At 27.6% G+C, this 24,489-nt stretch overlaps 1 protein-coding gene across 1 annotated transcript in view; it reads left to right on the forward strand.

The window, feature by feature from the left end:
* Positions 1-221: 221 nt before the first annotated feature.
* LOC129618870 (putative uncharacterized protein DDB_G0286901) overlaps positions 222-24,489 on the forward strand; it is a 79,164-nt gene continuing 54,896 nt past the window's right edge. The window contains exons 1-2 of the mRNA XM_055533895.1: positions 222-557; positions 2,525-2,741. Of these exons, the coding sequence (XP_055389870.1) occupies positions 303-557; positions 2,525-2,741 (472 nt within the window). The 5' untranslated portion in view covers positions 222-302. The remainder of the gene's footprint in view (positions 558-2,524; positions 2,742-24,489) is intronic.

Genomic DNA, 24,489 nt, shown 5'->3' on the forward strand with positions numbered 1-24,489 from the left:
AATTACTTAAACTAGAACACTTTAGTTAACGCAGGAGCATAAAAAGATTCATAAGTAAAATCATTCATAAGTAAAATGTTAAGTTCACTAATATCTCCAAATTTTTCTAACTATGATTTTAACAATTACTACATGGCAAGTGAATTTAATTGATGTTTGATCCATTGATGATTGTGAATTTTTTAAAAATTAAAATAAAAATTTTTTTAATAATGAATTTATAAGAAGTTAAAATTAAATACAAAAAAGAAATAAAAATAGAGAAGACAAAAATATAAATACTAAAAAAGTATTAAGACAGTATGCACATAGCAAATGAAGTTAGTTCAACAACAAATCAATCATCGCATGATGGTTGTCAATCATCTAAAAATTCTATGAGTGATAATAGCAGTAGTAATAATAATAATAGTAATAATAACAGCAATACGAATAGTAATAATAAAAAGGTGGATGATAGTCCCTATTTAACACCAGAAAATTTAGTTGAAAGAACTGTTGATGCATTATTAGCGGATCATCCAGGTGAATTAGTTAAAACCGGATCACCACATGTGGTATGTTTAAAGTTAAAATATAAGTGTGCACTATTTAATAAAAATTTAAGTATGTTTCGAATTATAACCGTATTATCAATTTTAGTCAAAAATTATTTTATATTTCCTATATTAAAAACCATACATATGGCCTCTGCTTATATTATATCTAAATTTTATTACTATACTTTTATTTTATACGTTAGCAACGGACTGAAATTTTATGATTAGATCTAGAACGTCGTATTTGCGCGAAAAAAATTTCAAATCATATACTCACTCTTGCTTAGAGGTAATGATTGCATTGCATATGTACATATTTCTTACATTAAATTTTCGAATTTAGGAAAAATTTATCAGATACTTTTGTTATAAATACATAATTAGAATAAGAAATTGTGAACATTATCCCGTAACCTCCATAATTGCTAGTATTTCTAATGTACCTATATATCAACAAGTAAAATCGATCTAAACCGGCCAAATTGGACCTTGGAAATCTGAGTATAAAAACTTGTTTTTGAAATATTTACAATTAGTTTTCATGGTTGTATGGCAGTAACTGGAACCTGTTAAGCCATTCGATAAAAACTTCAAGGATAATCTGAGCTAAGCATATTATATAAAATTTTATATCTGTATCTTTATTAGTTTTTGAAATATTTAAAATAATCTCTTTGAGTTTATTGCCAGCTACATGAACCCGCTGTCCGAATTGGTCCAGTTACAATAGGGTCACAACAACAAAACCCTGGCACAACAAAACAACTTGTGAAAATTTGGTGGTATTTGCCTTATTCGTTTTTGAGTTATCGTGCAATCCGACCTACAGACAGAATATACTATGCAACTCTGTACCAAAGTTAATATACCCTTCAGGAAGGTGCAGGGTATAAAAATTTAGTACTCTTAATTTACTTTTCATTTATTTATAAAGAACTATTTAGGCAGTAATATTAAGTCTTTAAAAATTCGACGTGTAACCTTTTATATTTTAAAAAATATTAAAAATTGTGCTTGATTTTTGCCAGAATTTTCATCAACAGTGCAATATTTGGAATAGCACAAACTAATACATAAATTTGTATTAAACATTTAATTTACAATCACTTAATGAGAATAAAGGTTATAATAATTAAGAACTATATTAGGTGAAAAGTACCATGTCAATTCTGTGATATCCGAATGAATTATTGATTCCATGATCTGCATGAGAGCTGCTTTTCAAACCATTAAAACTTCGACAACAGTTTTTCCAAACTTTGGACTTGCTTATAAAATATTTGAAATTAATTATTAAGAAAAATTTAATTGTAAATTGTACAAACTATGAATGAGATTTTGTTATTATGTGTCCATAATAACGAAACCAATTTCAACTAAACTTTTAATAATGATGCCAGTCGTACTCCTAAACTGGTTTGTGTGATATTTCAGTTCTTTACAAATTGCAAATACTCGAGTCAAAACACTTTCTCGACTGTACTTAACATTGAATATGGTTCTCAAATTTTCAAATGCAGAACGTTTATCAAAATCGTGTTGAACTTAGTTCAGTTGCTTCTTGCTTAGAACCACATTTAAGACGGGTTATAAACTAGAAATGCAAAGCAACATTTTTAAAATAGTAATTTAAAATATTTACCGAGCAATCGAACGAGAAATTCAATGTGCAGTGTTTTTTTGCCATGTGACTGCGTTAAAGTCATGTTTAATAAAATTACACATATTTCCTAGGTTGAGAATATTTCTAAATGAAATTCATCTGACCTATATTATGTCTCCAATTTCTGGAAAGTACGAAAGTTGTAAAAGTTAAAAACTTTAATGAAATTACTTTTTAGTTCAACACATGTTGGTCTTCCCCTAAATTTTTTGAAACACAAAAATTATGGATTTTATTAAAATTTCTGCTGATTTTATTTTTCATCCTCTACTAATATATTGAAAAGATTCTTTACTAAAATTAAATTATATTTTTAAAACAGGTTTGTACAACATTACCGACACATTGGAGATCTAATAAAACGTTACCGGTAGCATTTAAAGTTGTGGCATTAGGTGAAGTTATGGATGGTACAATTGTTACAATAATGGCTGGGAATGATGAAAATTTTTGTGGGGAATTACGTAATTGTACAGCAGTAATGAAAAATCAAGTTGCAAAATTTAATGATTTAAGATTTGTTGGACGTAGTGGTAGAGGTAAGACAAATTCTAAATACTATATTCATTTAAACATTTACCTATAATACACAATTACAGTTGATTAGCCTAAGAATTATAAAACATTTGTGTCTACAAACTTCGGAAATTAAAATATTGTCTTTTTAACATATAGTCTATTTCTAAAAGCAATATGAAAGTAACAATTGTAAAAAATCTGATGTGACATAAGGCAATGTATATTATCTAGTTTAGTGAAAGTGTTACAGAAGATTATGAAAACGCGAAGCTTCTGTAAACACTTCTTTACAATTTTAAGGATACTAGTAAGCTTTTAGTTAACATTAAAAATGGTAATGTGGCTCTTAGTAGAGTATCGCTTTGTTATATTCGAATTCCCCAAAAAGTTATTTTCGGTAACAACCAGCGCTTATATCTTAAAATTCATGAAATTCCGTTTATTAGTTCAGGAGATATAGGTTTCTGAGTCATGATCATTCCAAAATTTTTATACGTACATTCTTTTAACATCCCAAATCCAAATATTAAATTTCAATGAAATTTGATTGGTTATTTCTCTAAAAATGTAACTCTTAAGCTTCCTTACTATGAAGAAGTGCGTTGTCACCAAAAACTTGACATCCGAAATTTGGTTCCATCACAGGATCTCCCTTATTGTACGCAATGTTGTCGGTAAAAGTGTTATATACATAATTAGAGAAGGTGGCTTCTGCCTCACAATGGAAGCTTGATAAACTTTGTAGTTAAGAAATAAATGACTGATGGTGTGCCTATTTTTAAATTTTAAGTGGAAGGAGCAGCAATATATAAAGTTCGTTCTAATAAAGCGAAATAAATAGTTTGCTTCTATATTTTTTATTTAACATTTCTGACCAACAATCGAATTTCGCATGCTGAACTGGTCCTGCTGTAGGGTGGGTAACAATTTGGAAATATCACGTCAAAATCGTTGGTACTTTTTTTTAAGAGGTCTTAATGTTTTAAGTGATGTTGTATCGAACAAATTAAAATCCAAATCCTGTTGTCCTTAAGTATACAATCTCAAATACTACAATTCATTAAAAATAAGTGTCAAGACGTAGCTATTCATGTTTTCTTATTCAAAAATACTTTTAAAAAATATTGTTTCCATCTGATTACAAAAATCTTATTAAAGAATAAGAGATTTTCTTTTTTATTCTTTAGTATTTATTCATCTGAATCAAATTTGTATATTGAAAAATTAAAAAAAGTTCATCGTCATTGCTATTATTTCCTATAGGGTGGTTGATTTCGAACATCTCTGCATAATAGAAAAGAGCATTTTAAATGTTCGTTTTTTGTTTTTACATGGTTGCAGAAAAATAAGATCAGCACAAAAACCTTAACTTTGTTTCTTAATAATTCGCAAATGGTAACAGGTAAAAAAACGATTGGTTCATTTACTAAAATAAGGATTAGTTACAACACTTGAAAAACCGACTTTTTTTAAATTCGAAAATTTAAAAATTGAAATTTTCTGAATTTTACAGTCATAATGATTTCAAAATTTAATTTATGAATTGTAGCTGAATTGTGGGAAAGCCTTTATTTTGCTCTTTCAAATACGTATTCAATTACCGGACCGGTAATTATAAGCATAAACTAAGCTATACTCAAAAATGCAAAAAATAAAGAGGTTCGAAACTTACATTAAGCTAGATTATCTCGAAAGTTTTTGCCAAAGTCCAATAATCAACGTATTGACTCCACACAAAAGTCTGTTTTACTCATGAGCTCCTATACAGTTGTATTTAGCAGTATACTTGGAAAACGACCACCCTGTATGTGTACGGGTTTCAATTTATTACAATTATGGTGTTATGTTTTCGTTTAGATAATTTATTGGTAGCCTCTTCCTTTTTATTATAATATTTTTTTTCCCTCATTTCTTTAGTTTTTATTGAATGACCGGAGAAATTTTTGTCCTTTTTAAAATTTGATTACGCTGATTTTTCCTATCTATTTTAATTTTAATTTTGATCTGTTCCTTTTGATATTACGATTTATTTCAGTCGCGTACAATTTATTGATGAGGTTTAAGGAAAATCTTTTTTTTTTTTGTTGTTAAGAAATTATTCATTAAGCAAGTTAAGAAATTGATTCCAAATCAAATTGTGAATAATGTATAAAGTTAAAATTTTCGTATTTAATCATGTTATTTGTCCTATTTTGGACTTTAGTAAGACTGAATAAATCAAATATAAAGATATTGAAATTGAAAAGGTTCTTTGAATGAAAAAAGTGTGGTTGAATTCCCAAAATTTTTCAAATAAGAAACAATTCAAATGAAGAGCTTTTTTAGTCTGGAACACTTACTGATTATAAAATAAGTTTTTCTAATCGAAAGTTCTTTGTTTAAACACTATTTCTCGAGAGCTGAATCATAAAATTTATTGCGTATGAAAAACACGGAAGATTCATGGAAGAAAACATGTAAATTTGAATACAGGGTTTACGAAACTAGGATATTTTTATAACTAAATGAGCGGCTTTGTCCATAAATTGAACTTGTAAATCTTTATCAAGATATTATGTTTTGTATACATACGATCCTTTTACATTCTTTCTCTGACAATTTTGGCACGCCATCAATATTGTAACAAAAACATAAACAATAGGAATCAAGTAGATGTAGGCAATCATTATGAACAGACCATCAAGAATTTAGCTAAGAGATTGAATTCTAAAGATTTAAAAATTACAAAAAATAAAAAATAAAGGACAGAATTTTGAAAAACAATGTTTAAATCGCTGTGGAATGTCAAATGCGTTTTAAAAGGAAGAAATTCGGAGTTGGGGCTTTGAAAAAATTTAAAGGATACTTATGAAAAAAAAATTCTTTTCTCTCTGTTTTTTTGTTGGTTAAAAAAAATATGTTTCTTTTTTTATGTTTTTTATTCTACTTTTAATGGGCAATAAGGATTTTTTATTTTTATTTTTAATTTTTTACAATTTATTTGAGTTCTCCGGCATTTTGTTTTTTTTTTTTTTGAATATTTCTACTCTAGTCGTCAAGAATTTTCTTTGACTGTTGCAAACCATTTGTAAATTTCCTTATTATTTTTGTTTTCGCTTTGGTTTATTTGCAATAAGATTTTCCGGACTGTGTGTAAAAGTGGTGCTAATAATGAGAAGTAGATTTTTTTCCCGATTTGAATTTATTTTTGTTTTTTTTTGTAAATAAAAATCTGAATGGGGTAAGAATGTGTGTAAGAGAAGCATATTTTTTCTTTATTTTTAGGGGGAGACTTTTTATATTACTGTTTTTTCTCATTAAACTTGTACTACCATAATTTTATATGTTTGTGCATCGAAATGTGTTCATATATTTAGTATTAAAATAAACATTTTAAAACTGAACCAGATTTTTAAAGATACGGCGATGATGCAATGGGAATAAAGAATACATAAGCAACCTCTTGCTTTTATCATACTTTGTTTTTCTGTTAATTTACAAGGGGATTAGTAGGATTTTTAATTTTTTTTCCGGTGTTTATTTTGCCCTTTTTTTTTACTTCTCTTTCTTGTACTATATTTGAAAAGATCTTAAACGCTAAGCTTAATGGAGCTAAAAAAATAATAATGATGAAAAGTTAATAAATTATTAATAAAGGATTGATTTTAAGTCTTAGAAATCAAGTGAAAGAGTGAGATGGAATTTATCTTATTATTCATAATGGCGAAATCTTAATGGAATTTTTTTTTTGTTTGTGTAATAAAAATCTCGTTACATGTAGCTATATATAAATATATTGGGGAGGAATTGGTATGGTATAAATGGAAATATTTTTGATCCTATTAAGAAATAAGTTAGCATTTATAATGATTGTTGTTTAAGAATTTCGAAATAAGCTTAACTTAAAGTTTCTTAAAAACTGTAGTTTGTTCTTATGGCCCTACTTATTGGCTTTACAATAGGATATTTTGTAGAGTTATTTGCTTCTACAATTTAGCACTTATGCTATCTTTTTATTAGCTTAATGTTATATTCAGTAAAAATTACATATTTTAGAAATTTGTTTTGTATTACAAAACTTTCAGCCACAATTCTAGTGTTTTCATTTACTGGGTAGATACAATTGATTCGATGTGTTACTTTTCTTCGGACGTTTTTGAACGTGTTGTTTTAGACTATAATATAAAATGTTTGATCTATATATCCCCATTAAAATATTTGGCGGTTGTTGTTCTCTTTCATACTAGAGCTGAGCTAGATCTGGATCATAGTGAATATGTTCAATCCAATTGTCGTACTCACAATGATTTGATGAAAATGAATAAAATAAATACAGGCGATTGTAAATGTTGATAAATTTGGGCTTATAGAATACAAGTGCAGAAGTTGAATCTTGTGCTACTACTTGGGAAAGTTGAAATATAAGTTATTCACCCATCCAACGTGCTCGTTATCTCTTACTCTTTCTAACTTAAATCTGAAAATCAATCTAATATGTAAGTTTTAAAAATTGCAATTATAATATTCTCCTTTAGCCAATTTTTAAATAAAAAAATTATGAGCTTGAAAGCTCTTAAACTTATAAAAAGGAAGTAGCTTCAAATTGGGTTTCTCATTTTTTTATGAGCTTAGAATTGAAAGTAATTACCGCGTCTGGGATTTTAATCGTCCGCATTAATTCGAAATGAATTTGGAAAAATTTGTATTTAAATGCAAATTCGTTTCGATTATTTGAATTGTTCTTTGCTTAAATAAGAAACATTTCTCTCCATGAATATATAGACCTTGCGTAATTCATTCTGCAATTATAAGAAAAAATTTAAGAAAAATTTTGTTTTAATTTTTAAAGTTTTATTTTACAAAATCTTTAAAAATATCTTAAGGAAAAATCTATAAGCAGCAGTACAAGCGGAAGTAAGAAAAAAAAGACAAAAAAAAACGATTTATTATTTTGTAGCGTTTGTGTAGATAAGAAGACAAGAACTGCAAACAAAAAAAGAAAAACTAAAATTAAAATGCGGAAGGAGATATCATGACTTTTATAAGAATCGATTTTTCATATTTTTCATGGCCCTCCTATTCCATGCCGTTGTCTCCTATCATTGCATTCTTTATATTTATAGCATTTAAAATTGTGTGGATAGAACAGGGAGCAATAAAATGTCTAAATGTTCCTTAAGTATTCAACAATCCATCGTTATAGTTTAAAAATCTTGACTCATCATTAAAATCAGTTCAGTTTTGTTTTTTGTTTTTTTTTTATTTTTCTCTAATTTTTTTTATTTAACACTCCAATTGTATATTTTCTATAAGGTCCCGTCATCTGTCGACGACAATAAGCAAGGAAAAATGAATATTCATCAACAATTTTCTTTTTCTTGTCTCTTTCTTTCATTCTAGAATGTTTTTTTTTGTTTTTTCTCTTCTACATGCAATTGAAAGTGTAGATGTGGAAATATTATAAAAAAAAGACAGGTTTTATTTTTTCCCGTTAAATTTTATCCCAATTTCTCTTCAGTCTGCTGTTTTCTGTCTTTGTTTATGAATTCTCAATTATTTTTGTCTGTTTTCTCTGTAAAATTGAAATCAAGAGAAAAAAAAAGAATCCGTGAATGTCCTGCCAGGATTAAATTTCATTGAAATGAAAAAGAAGGACAATTAAATATTTTCTTAAGTGTATTTGAATTTATAAGAAAAAAGTAAAGATATGCGCGGGTTTGAGTAAAAAGTTGGCCACTGTTATATATTAAATTTTTATTAAGCAAATTATTAGAAAATTTTTAATTTATGAAGTAATTCAAAATGGGTCTAAGCGTATTTTAAAAATGCAAAAGTGGCATATGACAAACGTTATGTTCATAAGTTTCATATATTTTAATTATGCAACTGTGTAACATTTGCAATTTGTAACATTCATTTGTATTGATTTGTTGTAATATTCAGTTGTGTTGCGCAATGGCATGAGCATTGGGATTACAAACAGTTAAGATTGATTTAACTATAGAAATTTTAGGATGAGAGCCTAGAAATTACAAGTTTTACCACTTTTCCAAAAATTTTTTGAAAAAAATGCTTTTCACTCTGCCCGTTGTTTTAGAAACTTAGTCGTTATACTTAATGTGTATTTTTACTTATTGTGGCTGTGTAACCGTTATCTGATTTCTGCTTTTTTTATACTATTTTTCTTCTAGACGTTGAACTGTGAGACCTTGAAATTTGGGCAACTTTCAGATACTAATGAATAGTTAATTTCGTTAGAAGAAAATTTCTTCCATCTCAATTTGCTCTCAAGTTATCGCCACTCGAAATATGTAAAATTTCAATTTGAATTTGTAGAAAGCTGATGACAAATGCAATGTATTCAAAAAATATAATGCCATTTTTCATTTTTTAATTGTTACATCCTAAATGAGTTCAACTTTTGAAGTATTTTGGTATATGAATGAAAGTAATGTAGTAAATTGCTTTTAAAAGCTGTATTTTCACTTGTTCAAGGGAGAAGTGGCACTTTACAAATCATTGGATTGACTCAACTTTATTTAATTTATCGCGTAATTTTAGTTTTAACTTTATGTATTTAAATTTTGGTAATTTGACACATTTAATCCAATTGACTAAAATTAGAATTTGCTTTACTTACTCGAAGAATAGAAAACCGTTTTCCAAGAATGAAGATGTAAAAAATAATTTTTTTTCGGGAATTTTCGATAAACTTCTCCGGAAATGTACCTTGTTCTGAAAATCACAAGCAACATTTATGTTAATTTTCATATAAATCTTGGTACGTTGGAACAAATATGAGAACAAAAGGACGATTCCTTATATTTGAGAAAGCATGGATACTGTAACAATTTTCGGCTTACTTTGTAAATTTCTTTATGGGATTCAACTCGAATTGTTGTGTTAGGAAATAGTTTATTTCCAAAATATTTGGTTTTGGCAGATATACGTTTTTGTATTGCACTTTACCCTCAGAAATCTTTTCAACATTTTAGAATGGTCATCATGAAAAATGCTAGAACATAAATTTTTTGTCCAATTTTGAATAAATTTTTCTACCTGACAGATGAAAAATGCAGAAATTTCTTCAAGGTTGTGTGTGGTCGATTTATATTATGTGCACAGCTTTGGGGTCAAATTTTTTGTTTGATATTTTAACACAATTCTTAAAATCAATTTAAAAATGTGTGTGTTTATTGTATATGCAAATAAGAAAATGAATCCAATTAATTTATACAAAAGAAAACCATTTTGCTTGCTAAACACCATTTATCAAATATACAGTTTCAATATCTTAAATCAACAGCATCTCGATAAAAAGAAAAATCAAATGCATATAATGGAAAATCAAATCAGCTGCCATTTGAATGTTTGTAGAGTTGTGTTTGCATTTTACTTATTTTAAATAATATGAACATTTTGTATTATTGTTGTTTCATATATGTACATATATACGATTATTTGTATATTTCTCAAGAATCCTTACAATTTTCTAGTTAAATTAATTTTCATTTCTTCTACTTATTGTTTATTTGTCTTTTGGCACCATGGAAATAGATTAATTTTGTTTTATTTTGGACCCCATCATATAGCAGTTTTAAATTTACCTTGTTAAAAATTTTATTATTTTCATTTTGACATTTTTGCTTTTATTTTCGTTTTCTTGTTTTCCTCATTCAGTTTCCTTCAGTAAAATTTCTTTACCCTTCAGAATCTTTAACTTGGTTTTGATTTTCTCTAAATTTAAAAAAAAATTGATTTTACATGAAAAATCATTCACATTCAAAATGTCTAATTTTCAACAATAAAAAAAGCAGCATCGTAACACATAGTGTTAATGTGTATGTTGGGCGTACGAAATAAAAAAAAATAAGAGAATTTAAAACCCTCATCTTAGACGTCCGATTCTATGCCAACATCATTATTATTATATTTATTCTTTTTTTTTTTGTTTATCTGACGATTCTTAAGTTCATTTCTCCTCTTTTTTTTTCTCTCGGTTTACTCATCTTCATCATATTCAAAAGTCAAAGGCATTGTAAATTATTATTTTATTTTTTCTTTTTGTTGGGGTGGAAATAGTTGATAATGTTGATAGTGATGTGTAACATCCGCTACTGCCGCCTACCACCAACTGAGAAACGGATGTCTTCTTAATAATGTATTCTATTTATATATGTTTGTATGAGGGCATAAATTTTTAAGAAATATTCTAAAGGTGTCGGTATTTTATTCCACTTATGAGTTCTTTGTGCTCTTTTAATAATTTGTTCGGTAAAAAAAAAATGAGTATGTATGGTATAAGAAAATTCAGGAAAAAATAGTAAGGATTAAAGAAAAGGGAGAGTTTGGGTTGCAATTTTAGTAACAAAAAATTCTATTTTTGTTATTCTTACTATTATTACGTTATTGGTAATCAACGCCTTGGTGACGTTTAAAAAGGTCTTTTTTTTGGAAAAAAGGACTTTTTTACCATCTTTCACTTATTTGACATTTGAATCCAAGTTTTGTGTTGAAACTGATTGTAAATATAAATATTTTATTATTTAGAAAATTTGGTTTCAATAATTATTATTATGAGTCTCAAAGCACTTTCTTTTCTTAATTGAATTCTTGCAATACAGATTTATGAATTTCTTATAGCAATGTATTAACTAGCATTAAATTCAATTATAAGTAAAGGCAGCATGAGTACGATAAGTATAGCTTAATATTTTCGATGTTAGACCAATTAGACCTTCTTATAATATTCTTACAAAATATCGTTGGCCCAATTTTACTATTATTCTTCTTATTTCATTCACCTATTTCCAGCAAAACCACATAAACAAATATAAAAGGTTACAAAAATTGTACACTTAGTGGTACAAGTGGGCTGCAAAGTGGTGCTTTAGAACTCCTCTTATACAGTTTTAATCATAGTCAGATGCCTCGCATTCAATTTCAACATTGAGTGAGACTGAAAATTTCCTGACAATACAAAATTTCTATTCCATTTTTTGTTTCATTCAAATATATTTTTTACTTGAAAAGAATCTTTCTTAATTCTACTCTTGTATACAATATTTAATTTGAGAGCGTAAAGAAAAGAACATCAAGTACTTTGGAATTTAATTTTTAGTCTGGAAGTGCAAGTAAGGAATTGTAAAAAATTCATTGTTAAAAAGTAATGAGAAAAATAAAAAAAAAGAAAAGAAGGAAATTTATAGGTTAACGAATTTTTTTTTTTTTTACTATTTTTCTTGTTTCTTGAAGGTAAATTAGGTATAGAGTATGAGTACCCAATGTATAAAAAAAATATACACATACTTGCTGCCAAGAAAGGAACTCTTAACGATAAGTAATCAAAAAAAAAAACAAAATTCCAAATAAATTTTGGAAGGCAATGCAAATCAAGGTAGAAAGCTTGTAGTAAAAATTTGTAAATTTTGGGTTATGGAGAGTTGCTGTGGTAATTGGTTTACCAGAGTGGAAAATAATGAACAAATTAAAGATGAAGTAAAAACAATGTATACCAAATTTATTAAGGTATTGGAATTTAATTTGCAGGTTTTTTTGTTCCAATAAATTCTATTTGATTCGAATAACCCGCAGTCACACAAAATTTTTTAAATCATCTGTTTTAAAACTTCCTGCATGTTTAAAAGCGCATGCATCTTATTATGCGATTAAGAATTTCAAATTGAAGTGTGCACGAAATTAATGAACTCTGAGAATTATATTAAAATTAAGTAGAGAAAGTCCATTTAAACAAAAATTTCAAATTGAATATATTTCTTATTTGTATTTCAAATTTATGTGCGTACAGGCGAGTTTATAGTACATTATGACTGGTTTATTTAGAAATTCACAGGGAGATGTTTTGTGGCAGGTGTACTCGAATAAATTAACAAGTCATAAAATTATGTAATACTAACAAAAATTTGACATTTATTTTTTATACAAAAATATTAAAACCGTTATTATTAAAATAACCCTTAGAATTAAATTTGCTGTAGAGAATTGAGTGCCACTTTGCATTCAATTGCCGCTCAGTAATAATTACTTCAAGAAAATCTGATGTGATCAGCACATAACCGACCGCAATGTGTATTGTCTAGTTAAGTGAAAGTGTTACAGAATATAATAAAAATGTCTGTTAAATACTTATTTCCAATTTTCAGGACATTAGTAAGCTTGTAGTTAACATACCTAGAAAAATGTAAATTTGGCTCTTAGTAGAGTTTCGTTTTGTGATATCCGAATTCCCTGAAATGCTCGCCAGTTACTTACGGTAACAACAGAAGTGCATTCCCACCGAAAACTCGATATGAAAAATTTGTTGCCATCACATAACCGACCTATTGTATACCCAATATGGTCGGTAAAAAAAAAATTTCAACATAAGTTTGACAATTCTATTTCTGCAAATAAAAGTCAGCGAAGGAGAGGAACCTTCAGAGTAAATTTTCATAATTTCATTTTTATTTTATTTAATTAAAAATATCTTATTAACAGCAAAAGAGTAAATTTTTGTGTTTGAAAGCTTCGAAAAGGATAAAATGTCGATTATAAATTTATATATTTTTTTTCTTTTTCATTTATTAATCTTGTGGATTTAATCGTATTACTAACAGAAAACTTCGATTCCTTTAGATCAGTCCTGTTTTACATTCCAAGAAATTTATTTGCATAACACAATTTCAGAGAACAAAGTAGGGTTTCATTTCCTCTAAAAATTAAATTTTTTTTTATAAAATTCAATTTTTATCATATGTGGAAGTGGGGAATTAGAAAAATAAAAAACATTTTTTTTTGTTTTTCAAAACAAAAGAATTTTCATTCACATTTTTTCTTTTCATTAATTTTCATCGAATTACCATATAGTGACTTGATTTTAAAAATTATAGAAAAGAAAGATTGTGAAGATTTTTTCAAATTTTATCAAATAAAAATTTTATTTGTTTTGAAAAATCAAATTCGAAGGAATTTAATTGAAATTGTAATGTCGTTGAAATGAAAACTTTGTTGTTTGCATTTTTATATTTTTTGCTCCTGCTATACGCTATCACAAAATTGTGACGAAAAAAAGAAACGAATATATGTATAACAAATAAAGTTAATGATATTTTGTTGTTCGTTCTTCTGATGTAATTCAGAAGATATCAGATCAGAAGATTTTTTATATTTAATTTAAAAAAAAGTAGCTATTCTTATTCATTACTGGATATAAAATTCTTTCAATTCTAGAATATCATTTTCATTTCGATTGTTTGTTTCTATTATTATTAATACATGAAAGCGTAATTGATATTATGAAATTTCAGGATGAAATGTATACACTATATACGTAGATGTGTTATACCCAAATGGTAAAAGGTGTAAAGAAATCCGTTAAAATTTTCCGTTATCCACAATCCGTTTTATCAAGATTTATAATGTCGTTGTTCTTCTAGACCACAGGTTGTAAAAGTCTGAAATTTTAACAGCTTTTAGACACTAACAAATAGATTATTTAGTTGTAATAAAATTTTTTCCCACTTTGAAATTTGTTAAATTTGGGGCCTTATATTTCCAGAATCGCAAGCTTTTTCAAATTTCTATAAATGCAGAATGCTAATGGTAATTGCCATGCCAGTAAAAAATGTAATTATTTTTCATAACTCACGCAATTAGCCCTTAAAATCTAGCATTATGTTCAGACCTCTTTTAATTTATTTTTGCTTTGTTTCAAAGACTGCATAAATCGTTTATTATAAATGTATGCAATCCTTGAAATAGTTTCGTATATGAATAAAAATAATTTTAGTAGTGTGATAGGTATTATGTACATAAATTGTTTGTGAAAGCAGTATTTTCAGTTGTTGGCGGGAAAAGTACTACATTACAAACCATCGGTTTGATCCATGTTAGCTATTCCATTTATTCAGCGATTAAAATGACAATTGAAAAGCTGGGAATATTTCAAATTTCTCTTGAAAAGATCTACAATATTATTGCCTATATGATGATAAGAGTAAATGTTTACAATTATATTGTAAACATTTACTCTTATCATTATTTCAATAATTATTTTGTATCATTTCAATAATTATTTTGTATTATTTCAATAATTATATCAATAATTATTTTGTAAATTTAACATTTAAGAGAAAATAAAGAGAAGAAATTAAAGAGAGTAAAAGAGAGAGAGAATTTAAAGAGAGATGCAATTAAATTGAAATGTAATTTATGTGTAATTGGAGTAGAATTTGTTAGTTTAAAAAATAAAATGTTCCAATCCATGACAGAGTACTGCAATAAAATATGTATTATGCTACCTGGGATTTTCTTTAACTTTGATTTAAAAATTTTTGCATTATTTTCCAATTGAATTACTTTTAAAAAAATTTAAACCCATTACTTTTAAATAAAATATTGTAGAACAGTGAATATTTTTAAAAGCTTATAACAAAAGCTTACATTGGAAGAAAGCATACTTTTAGGAAAAATTTAAGTATACATAGAATAATTAAAAATAAAACCGTGGCTTTCAATACGATTTAAGCTTTTAAAGAAACCGTAGCATTGTATGAAAAAAGAAGTCTCAATTTTTTCGTTACAGGCTCTGTTTTTGTTTTATGCTTCGACTTGGAATTATATAGATTGTAAATTTTATGTTGTTAATGCGTTTTGGAAGTCATAGAAGAAAAGTTTCTCTAATTTTCGGTTTTTATTGAATTACTAAGCGTAGTATAAAATGTTTTAATATTTTGATCACAATATTGAATTAACCAAAAAATATCTATGAAATATGAATCTACAGCTAGATTGTTAAAAAGTTTGATTGTTCAAATTTTTTGCCAAGGATAAATTTTTCCAAAAAAAAAAAAAAAACGATTTAAGAATTCGCGATAATTTAAAAAATTTAGCCGAAAAAGTTATTTTAATGTTCTGCAAGTGTTTTTCCAAGAAAATTTCATGGGTTTAATTAAAAATTTCGAATTTCTACCCAAAAGTTTTTCTTTCTTCTTTGGAATCACATTGAAATATACCTTACGTAATCAAATATATCATGAAAATCAATTACGGTACACTTATTTAAAACCTTTTTGATTTATTTTTATTTTATTTAATTTCCACACTTTATAAAATGTATGACAATTTTGACTGCATACATATGTATATATTGCGTACATTTTCTCTAAAATTGCGGGCATATGGAAGTATGTATATATTCAAGTATGAAGATGATAATATTTATATTTAAGTATGTATATTTGTATGTTTCCACAAACATATAGGTGTTTGATAATTTTTTCCTGTTCCTTAATTATAAAGGAAGAAAAACGTAACCAAGGTTTTCTTCTACGATGCGTTCCTAGACCAAATAAAGCAAAAAATATATACGTTATATCCAAATAAATGGATCTGCTTAAAAAAATAAATGAAAAGGGTGTCTTTTAAAAAATAAAAGGGTTGAAAACTTTCGTACTCAACACTCTCATAATGCTCTTTGTTCAGTTTCTTTTTCCCGAATTTTTTTTTTTATATTTCGTTTTTATTTTGCCTTAAGTACATACATCCGTTATATTTACGAACAACGTTGTCATTGACTCTGTTACCAGATAGAAATTTTTAAGAATAAGTTGTGGACATTTATACTTTAAAAGATTACCGAGACCGGAAAGTTACTTGAATATTTTATAATTTTCAAAAAGTGTTCCTTGTATAATTTCCTGGCGTTCTTAGAGAGGGGGCACAAAGTATATCTGAAGTCTTGCTGTTTCAAATACGCAATAAATTAAATTACTTTTGTCTGTAATATTACTGTAAAATATTGGAAATTTTTCGTATGTAAGAGCAAATAATTACAACTAAGTTCACTTTATTTTTGTTGTTGGCCCCTTGGCCATATTAAATGGTTTTAATATTTCCTTGTAGCTGCATTTTATTAAAAGAGTACAGTAAACATGGTAGAAAATTAAATTTTTTTAGAGTATAAGAAATATTTTTAAGTGGTTTAAAGTTGTATATCATAATACGACGTAAAGTTGTGTAAAATTAAGTGAATACCCTATAAGATATAGGAACACGATTTCCAAAAATTAAAGTTTTATAATTTGAAATTCACGTGAAATTTATAACATTTTTATCGAACAATCCTTATCATTACTATTTTTACTAAAAAAAAAATTTTAACCTTGGCAATACTGTTCTTGCTTTTGATCATTATCTTTCTTTGTTTCGTGCTACCACCAACTTAATTTTAAGAAGAAAAGTTTTGAGTTTTTCTGTTCTTTTTCTTGTTGTCCTTGTTTTGCTTTCAAATTTTTTGCCATTATTATTTTCTTTATGTTTTAGTCCTGGGTGTTTTGTAACGTCGTTAAGCTTAATTAATAGCATAGAACTGAAATGTATAAGAAAAAGAGGAAGCAACACACAGGTGCTTTATACCGTTATCTTTATTTTTTTTTTTGTTATTTTAATTTTTTAGATGGAAAATTATCATGGCGGTAATGATGTCGTTCTATATATCATATTATACATTTTCTTTAGATTTATTTATTATTATTTCAATGGAGCTCGTAACGTAATATATATGTTGAGTATGGATGTGTATTAATATTACGTATATATATAGCTTTAACTGGAAAATGTATAATATAATATAAATTTCACACTTATATTTCAATATATGTATGCGTTTGTGCGTATAAATCACTATGATGGAAATATGTACATCTATTTAAACTAATTTATCAAGAAAATCAGTACTTTTAAATATACATAATGTATACATATATATAAACTACCTTGATAAAGTACGTGTTTGTATTGGTTTTGTTTTTTCAAAATGAATTTTGTATACTCAAAAATATTGTAGAACGATAATGAGATAAAGTAAATCTTTGGTTTTTGTTTGTTTTCGTATTTATTTTTTTTGGAAAACTTTCGCCTTATTTTTTTTAGGATATTTATAAAATGACAAATTACTTCTGACAGAAATCTAAAGTAACACAATCCAAATATTTTCTTAAAATAAATTAGAAGCTTTTAAATTTTTATATTATTTTAAACAATTATATATATGTATGTAGATGTGTTTTGAAGTTTTTAAATATGATTAATTATAAATTATCGTTATCAACAAAAGAATTGAAATAAATATGAACCGATTAGATGTTGTGGTACGAAAAAGATGGAATGAAATGGGGGGGGGGGGGGGGGGAGGAGAGGGGATTAAGATGTATAGGAATTTTAACTCTTACATTATAATACGGTAGTGAAAGTAGTGGGGGTTAAATAAAGCCGGCAACACTGTTACTAAAAGGTTGCAAAAAAATTTTCTCTGCGAAAATAAAAAATAAATAATTATTTAGTGTTTCACATCAACTTATAAAAATACAAAAACTTTAAATATTGAAGAATAGTTTATATATATTAAAATAAAATATTTGTGCAAAGGCCCAGAACAAAAAAATCGACGGCAGATAAATTTCTCTGTGTGGTTTGCAAAAAAGAATGCACAGATAGTCAAGAATCAGTATGTTGTGATACGTGTGACATGTGGACTCATGCGGAATGCACCAAATTGAGTAAGAAGCAGTACAAGCTACTTGAAAAATCCGATGGTGAGTTCATGTGCCACAAATGTGACCCCAGCTTCATATCGAAATTTGGCGGCAGTTCGAGTTTAACCTCAAAAATATGCAATAGCTCATGCAATAGCAGCAATGATTGAGAGTTGATTAAAGAAGTCTTAAGTGAATTAAAAGACCTGAAAAAATCAGTATCATATTTAAGTAGCCAATATGATGACATTAGGCAAATAGTTACTCAATTCAACAAAGAATTTGTGGATCTTAAAAAAGAGAACTATTCTTTAAAATCCAGGCTAGAACAGTTGGAGAAAGCATCATTTTCAATTGATAAAGAGCGAGTCAGAAATGACATAATAATTGTAGCTGATAAAGGGCTTTTGGACAATGAACCAGGTTCATCAATAGTATCAATGGCGTCTGCTATGAAAGTGGCTGTAACTAGCCAGGAGGTGACATCAGTTGTGGTTTTAAAAAATATAACGTCACAGACAAAGCAGGTGCTTCCCATGATAAAGTCATGATGAAAGTTACTTTGAAAAATGGTACGAGTAGAGACGAGCTGCTTAAAAATAAGAAAAATTTAAACAATTCGAGTGAATTTAGTAGAGTGTCGCTACGTGAGGCATTACCTCGGCGTTCACTAGAATTATTACAATATGCCAACAATTTACGTAAATTTGGTTATTCATCAATCTACGAGTACTCTTATCGTGGTCGAATATTTGCCAAACTAACCTCAGAATCGAGTCCGATTTTGCTCAGTAATAACGATGCAGTTGATGGCTTGCTCAACAAACGAGTGAATTCAGAACATTAACATTTATATTAGCTAAGTATATCTGATCTTATTTTGAAATTTTATTATAGATTATAATAGTATCATGAATTTTAATTTATCTAATCAAAATGTAAATAATCTAAGCATAATATCTTTTAATGTACGCAGTATAAGCTCATTCAAAAAATTTTGTCTCTTAAGGGAACTTGTAGCATCTTTTAAAGTTCTACCAAAAATTTTGATAGTACAGGAGACTTGGTTTAGTCCTGATCTGACGGTATTATATGAACTCCCTAGTTACTCTTCAATTCATTGTTGCAGGACTGATTGCTATGGAGGCGTCAGTATGTATATAAGTGATAAGATTGCTTATTCAGTTATTTATAATTAGAGCTCACAGCATTGTGAATCTATTGGAGTAAAGCTTTTGGATTTTAAATTGAATATTATTGGATATTATAGATCCCAACAATGTAACTTTGATTCATTTATGGAATCTCTTCGTCCAAAATTTGCTTTCCTTGGTAATTCGGAATCTATATTTTTTGGAAATTCGAATATAAACATTTTTGAGGACTCTAATAACTCCATTAGTTTTAGGAATTTGTGCTTAAGTTTTAATTATAGGTTTCTACATTCATTAATTACAAGACCCTTCAGTGGCAGCTGCATTGACCTTGTATTTTCAAACGGGCGGACGTCTTCAAAAATAAATACCATTAGCTGTGACATGAGTGATCATGTAATAGTTTATACTGATCTCGATATCTCGGCTAACCTTGACAACAATGATGAGCTAGAAACAAAGAAAATTAATTACTCGTCCGTACAGCGTGGAATTCAAACTTTGGTGTCAACGTTGGGGGATGATTTTTCAGATTGTGATCTTCTTGTTCACTCTTTATCTTCAATTGTGAAGAGAAATACAAAATTAATTAAAACAAAAGTTAATCAAAAAAAAAAGGCTAGCGCCGTGGGTTGATGGCAATCTTCTAAAACTTCTAAAAAATGAATATTGGGTACAATTCAAAAAAACTAAATATCATTTTTATCTCGAAAATTTTAAAAGACTTAACTCGATAACCAAACCAATTCTGAAAGAAAGACGTTCTAATTACTTAAGTAAGGAAATTGAAAAATGTAGTGGCGATCCTAAGAAAATTTGAAAAAGCGTTAATTCTTTATTTAAAGTGAACAATAAAAAAACTTATCCTATATATGAGGGTGTTATCTTGCTTGATGATCTTGGGGTTCCTAATAAATTCAATGAGTATTTTAGTTCCATGGGTCAATCGTTAGCCCATTCTTTTGTTTGTTTTCCCTGGGATGATATAAATTTCTTTCGGTCTCTTGGTTTACTGACACATAACCAACCCTTTGATTTTCGTAGGACTACGGTTTCAGATGTGGAGAGGGTTATGGCAAATTTAAACAATAAGGCGTCGGTAGGTTGGTGATTCTGAAGGCATCACATGGGGAGCTTTCTCCATTAGTCTGCAACATTTTTAATTCAATAATAGAGACTAGTATATACCCAGACTGCCTTAAAATCCAAACCGTAACGTCAATTTTCAAAACCGGAGATAAAAGTTGCCTGGGAAATTACCGGCCTATTTCAGTGCCTCCTACTCGTAGTAAAATATTTGAAAGGCTCCTGTATAATCAAATGTATTCATACTTAACAGATAATAATTTACTTTATGAACATCAATATGGATTTCGTCGTGGTTTGGGCACCCAAACTGCTCTTATTGAACTGGTTTGTATTAATGGTACCATGGGCGCATCGAGATGCATTGGTGTTGGTGTGCCACAAGGGTCGGTCTTGGGATCTTTATTGTTCCTTATTTTTATCAATGACATCGCAAGATTGCCTCTAACGGGTAGAATATTTCTATTTGCGGACGACTGTTCGATATTTTATCCTGGCGATGGCATTGATGAAATCAGATTTAATATGAGGGAGGACTTGGCTGTCCTTGATGAGTATTTTAGACTTAACAAATTGTTACTAAATGTAAATAAAACTAATCTCATTTGTTTTCGAAGCAAGCGAAAACTTGTTAATAAACTTGATTTAATTCACAATGGCGTTCTATTAAGTGAAGTCAATTGCGTTCAATTTCTTGGTGTAGAAATAGACTGTTTTCTGAGTTGGCGGGACCATATCAACTTAGTTGTAGGTAAGTTGGCTATGGTCAATGGTTTACTTTATAGGGTCAGGTATAAACTTTCAACAGAAACAAAGAAATTAATTTATTTTGGACTTGCACACTCCCACTTATTTATGCAGCTGGTTCTTGGGCTTCGTTTTCTAACGTGAATAGAATTCAAGTGATGCAAAATCGAGTTCTCAATCGTTATCACACGGTTGATTTATATTCGAATTGCCAGTAAAGTGTATTCATAGGTTTCAATTATTGTGCCACTTTTATAAAATAACTAAAAGCTTAATTCCAAACACTCTTCAAATACTGAGTTTCCAACATTCATATAATACAAGGAACAGAGATAACCTTGTTGCTTCACGTTCAATAAACATTGTCTCGTCACAGAATATCTCCCACAATGGGGTAATTCGGTATAATGAACTTAATAGATCTATAAAGGACATAAATAATATATTACTTTTTAAAAGAAGATTAAAAGAATACTTATTAAACAGAAATATACTATTATCCATTCTCCAATAATTAATAATTAGTAATCAAATATGATCTGAATTTATTTCTTCAATGTAAATAATATTTGTACATGAAATAAAATAATGTAATTTGAAATGTAATAAATGAAAAGTAATAAATGTAATTATAAGTAAGTTTGTTAAATAGTTGCTAATTTTATAGTTTATAAGACCTTTTGGTTGAACTCTTGTTATAAAATTAATAATTGAATTTTGTATTCTAATTGGCTAAATAAAAAATAAAAAAAAAAAATAAGGAGGCGAAAATAGTTATCTTGCAGGTGGATTTTATGTATAATTAATAATTTAAAAATTTAATACGAAAATAAAGGTGTTCCAAAAACAGTAAAATTTCCAATCCCTTATGGGGTAAGGGGCTTAAAATCGTTATTTCTCAATGATATTTTTTGTTGAGAATCTTATTTTAACTTTGATTTGGCCATATTCAATTATCTATTCGAGGAATATTCATTTTGAAAAATCTTGACACTAGTGCTTAGGAACGGGTTTAAGAAAAGAAAAATGTTACACGGCATATTACTGAAAAGGTCTCTCCGGCCACAGTTTTTGATCAATATAAAGCTTAAAACTATTAATTTAAAATCTCTCAAATAGGAACCGTGAATTGAGATCTTGTGTTTTCTTGTAATTTTCTGATTAAACATTTATCCTTTGTCTATTTTTATTAGGCATTGCTTTAAATAAGCTCTATTATCAAGGACAAATTAATTAACTACTATTGCTGCTGCTTCATTTAATATATTCGATGTTTTCATTTGAAACTTAAGTAAGAAACTTAAGTTACATTCATATAAATATGTACATAGATGTTATATGCAAGACTGATACTATATACAATAGATTTCAAGCATTTGCTTGAAATTTATTTGATGATGCAAAGCTGAAGAATTTTAGTGAAAGAATGCAAATTGATAAAAAAAATTTGGTAAAGGCGTGATAAGAACCTTAAAAAACTTAAATAAATTTGAATACTGAAAATAGCAAATTTTATTTGACTAGTGCATACAGGTCACAAATCACAATTGAGAATGAAGTTGACCTTCTGAATAAAAAATTTAAGCCATTTTTAATTTTCCTGACATTTAACTTAAGAAAACTTAAAGTCTAAAAGTTTTTTGTCATATCTGTATAGAGACATTCCTTGCGTGTTAGGATTAGTATCTTGTGTTCAAATTCAATCCTTTAATAAATTAAATAGTGTACTTGTTTTTGCAAATTATTGAAATAAGTATACTTGTTAACACTCTTGTGTTTTAGCACTTTGTTTTATAAAAATATTTACTTGTGCATATATACATATATATTGATATATATATATATATATATATATATAATATTTTTGTGTATTAAAAGAAGACAATATAATAAATACATACAAATGTCATAATTCTGTGAATTTATTACTCCCAAAAGATCTAGAGTTCATCTCGCATATTTTTCTATTAAAATAATTTTTCAGTTATTCATACGTATAACACTCAAAATATATGGTTATACTCACATATGCTAAAATGTATAACTGCATTTTATGAGATTTAAATTGAAAAATCACTTTTCATGCATTTATTTTTGTTTCTTTGTTATATTTTGTCACACCAACTAAAGCAATTTATATTTTAAGGAAGGGGTTTATTGCCAATTTTCATACCCATGTTGCTTACCATTTTAATATTTTTAAAACGAGATGTTTTTTTTTCAAATAATTCATATACAAAAATCAAAAAAAAAATATTTTTTCGTTCTAGTATTTCAAACCCCGTCCCGTGTTGTATGAAATTTTTTGGTGAAAAGTTTCTTTTAAATCAATTTTCTGATTTTATAACCACAATCATATTGTCATTGTTATCAGGAAGGGTCTTTTTACTGGAGTCAAAAGGCAGAGATGATACTGGAAAATTTATTCCAAATCAAAACTCATACTATTTATAAATAAATCTGTAAGTTCTCTAAAAAGTGAACTGTGAATAAAGATTTTAAAATTTTGTTATCATCTGCTAAAGGATCTTCCAAATGTAGTGTGTGTACTATTCTGCACAATCAAATTGGAATCCGTGTATTGTAATTTAAAATTTTCTAATTCTTTAATCAAAAAATTTTTATATAAGTGTTTGGAAATGATAATTTATCAAAGATTTTTATTGAAAAGTTAGGGTTCTTTAGGCAAAACTAAAAAAGAAACTCTTATCTTTACTTCTCACTCTAGATATTGTCATCCTGTTTAAAATTTTAATTAGACGAATTCCGTATATATGACTAAACTGAAAGAAAGGCTTTATAAATATTCTCTTGATTGAAAAATTTTATCTATACACTATTTCCGAATACGCAATTTTGAAAGGAAGAATAAAAAATACCTCTACGTATTGAGATTGCTATAGGTATATACGTATATACATTATTTTTGTACATACGTATACTCGTATACCTATAGCAATTATATACATTAATAGTATATACATTAATTTTGGGTGATAAATTTTAACAAATTTTAATTCAATCTCTCTAAACTGAATGTACTAAAAATATGGTTACTCAAACAGTTTTGCTCTTAATCGTCGTTCAATAATATTGGTTGATTGGAAAGCTATTTATTAATTTTCTATATGCTTATCTTTCATGAATCAAACCAGTAATGATTGTCTTTGCTTGAAATAATTGAAATATTTAAAAAGTACTTCTTGCTTACTAGTAATTTTAATACACTGCCTTTATGTACAATATTGTACCAAAAACTATCATACTGC

The sequence above is a fragment of the Condylostylus longicornis genome, unplaced genomic scaffold (assembly GCF_029603195.1).
Source record: "Condylostylus longicornis isolate FDR11 unplaced genomic scaffold, ASM2960319v2 ptg000010l, whole genome shotgun sequence".
NCBI classification, from domain to species: Eukaryota; Metazoa; Arthropoda; class Insecta; order Diptera; family Dolichopodidae; genus Condylostylus; species Condylostylus longicornis.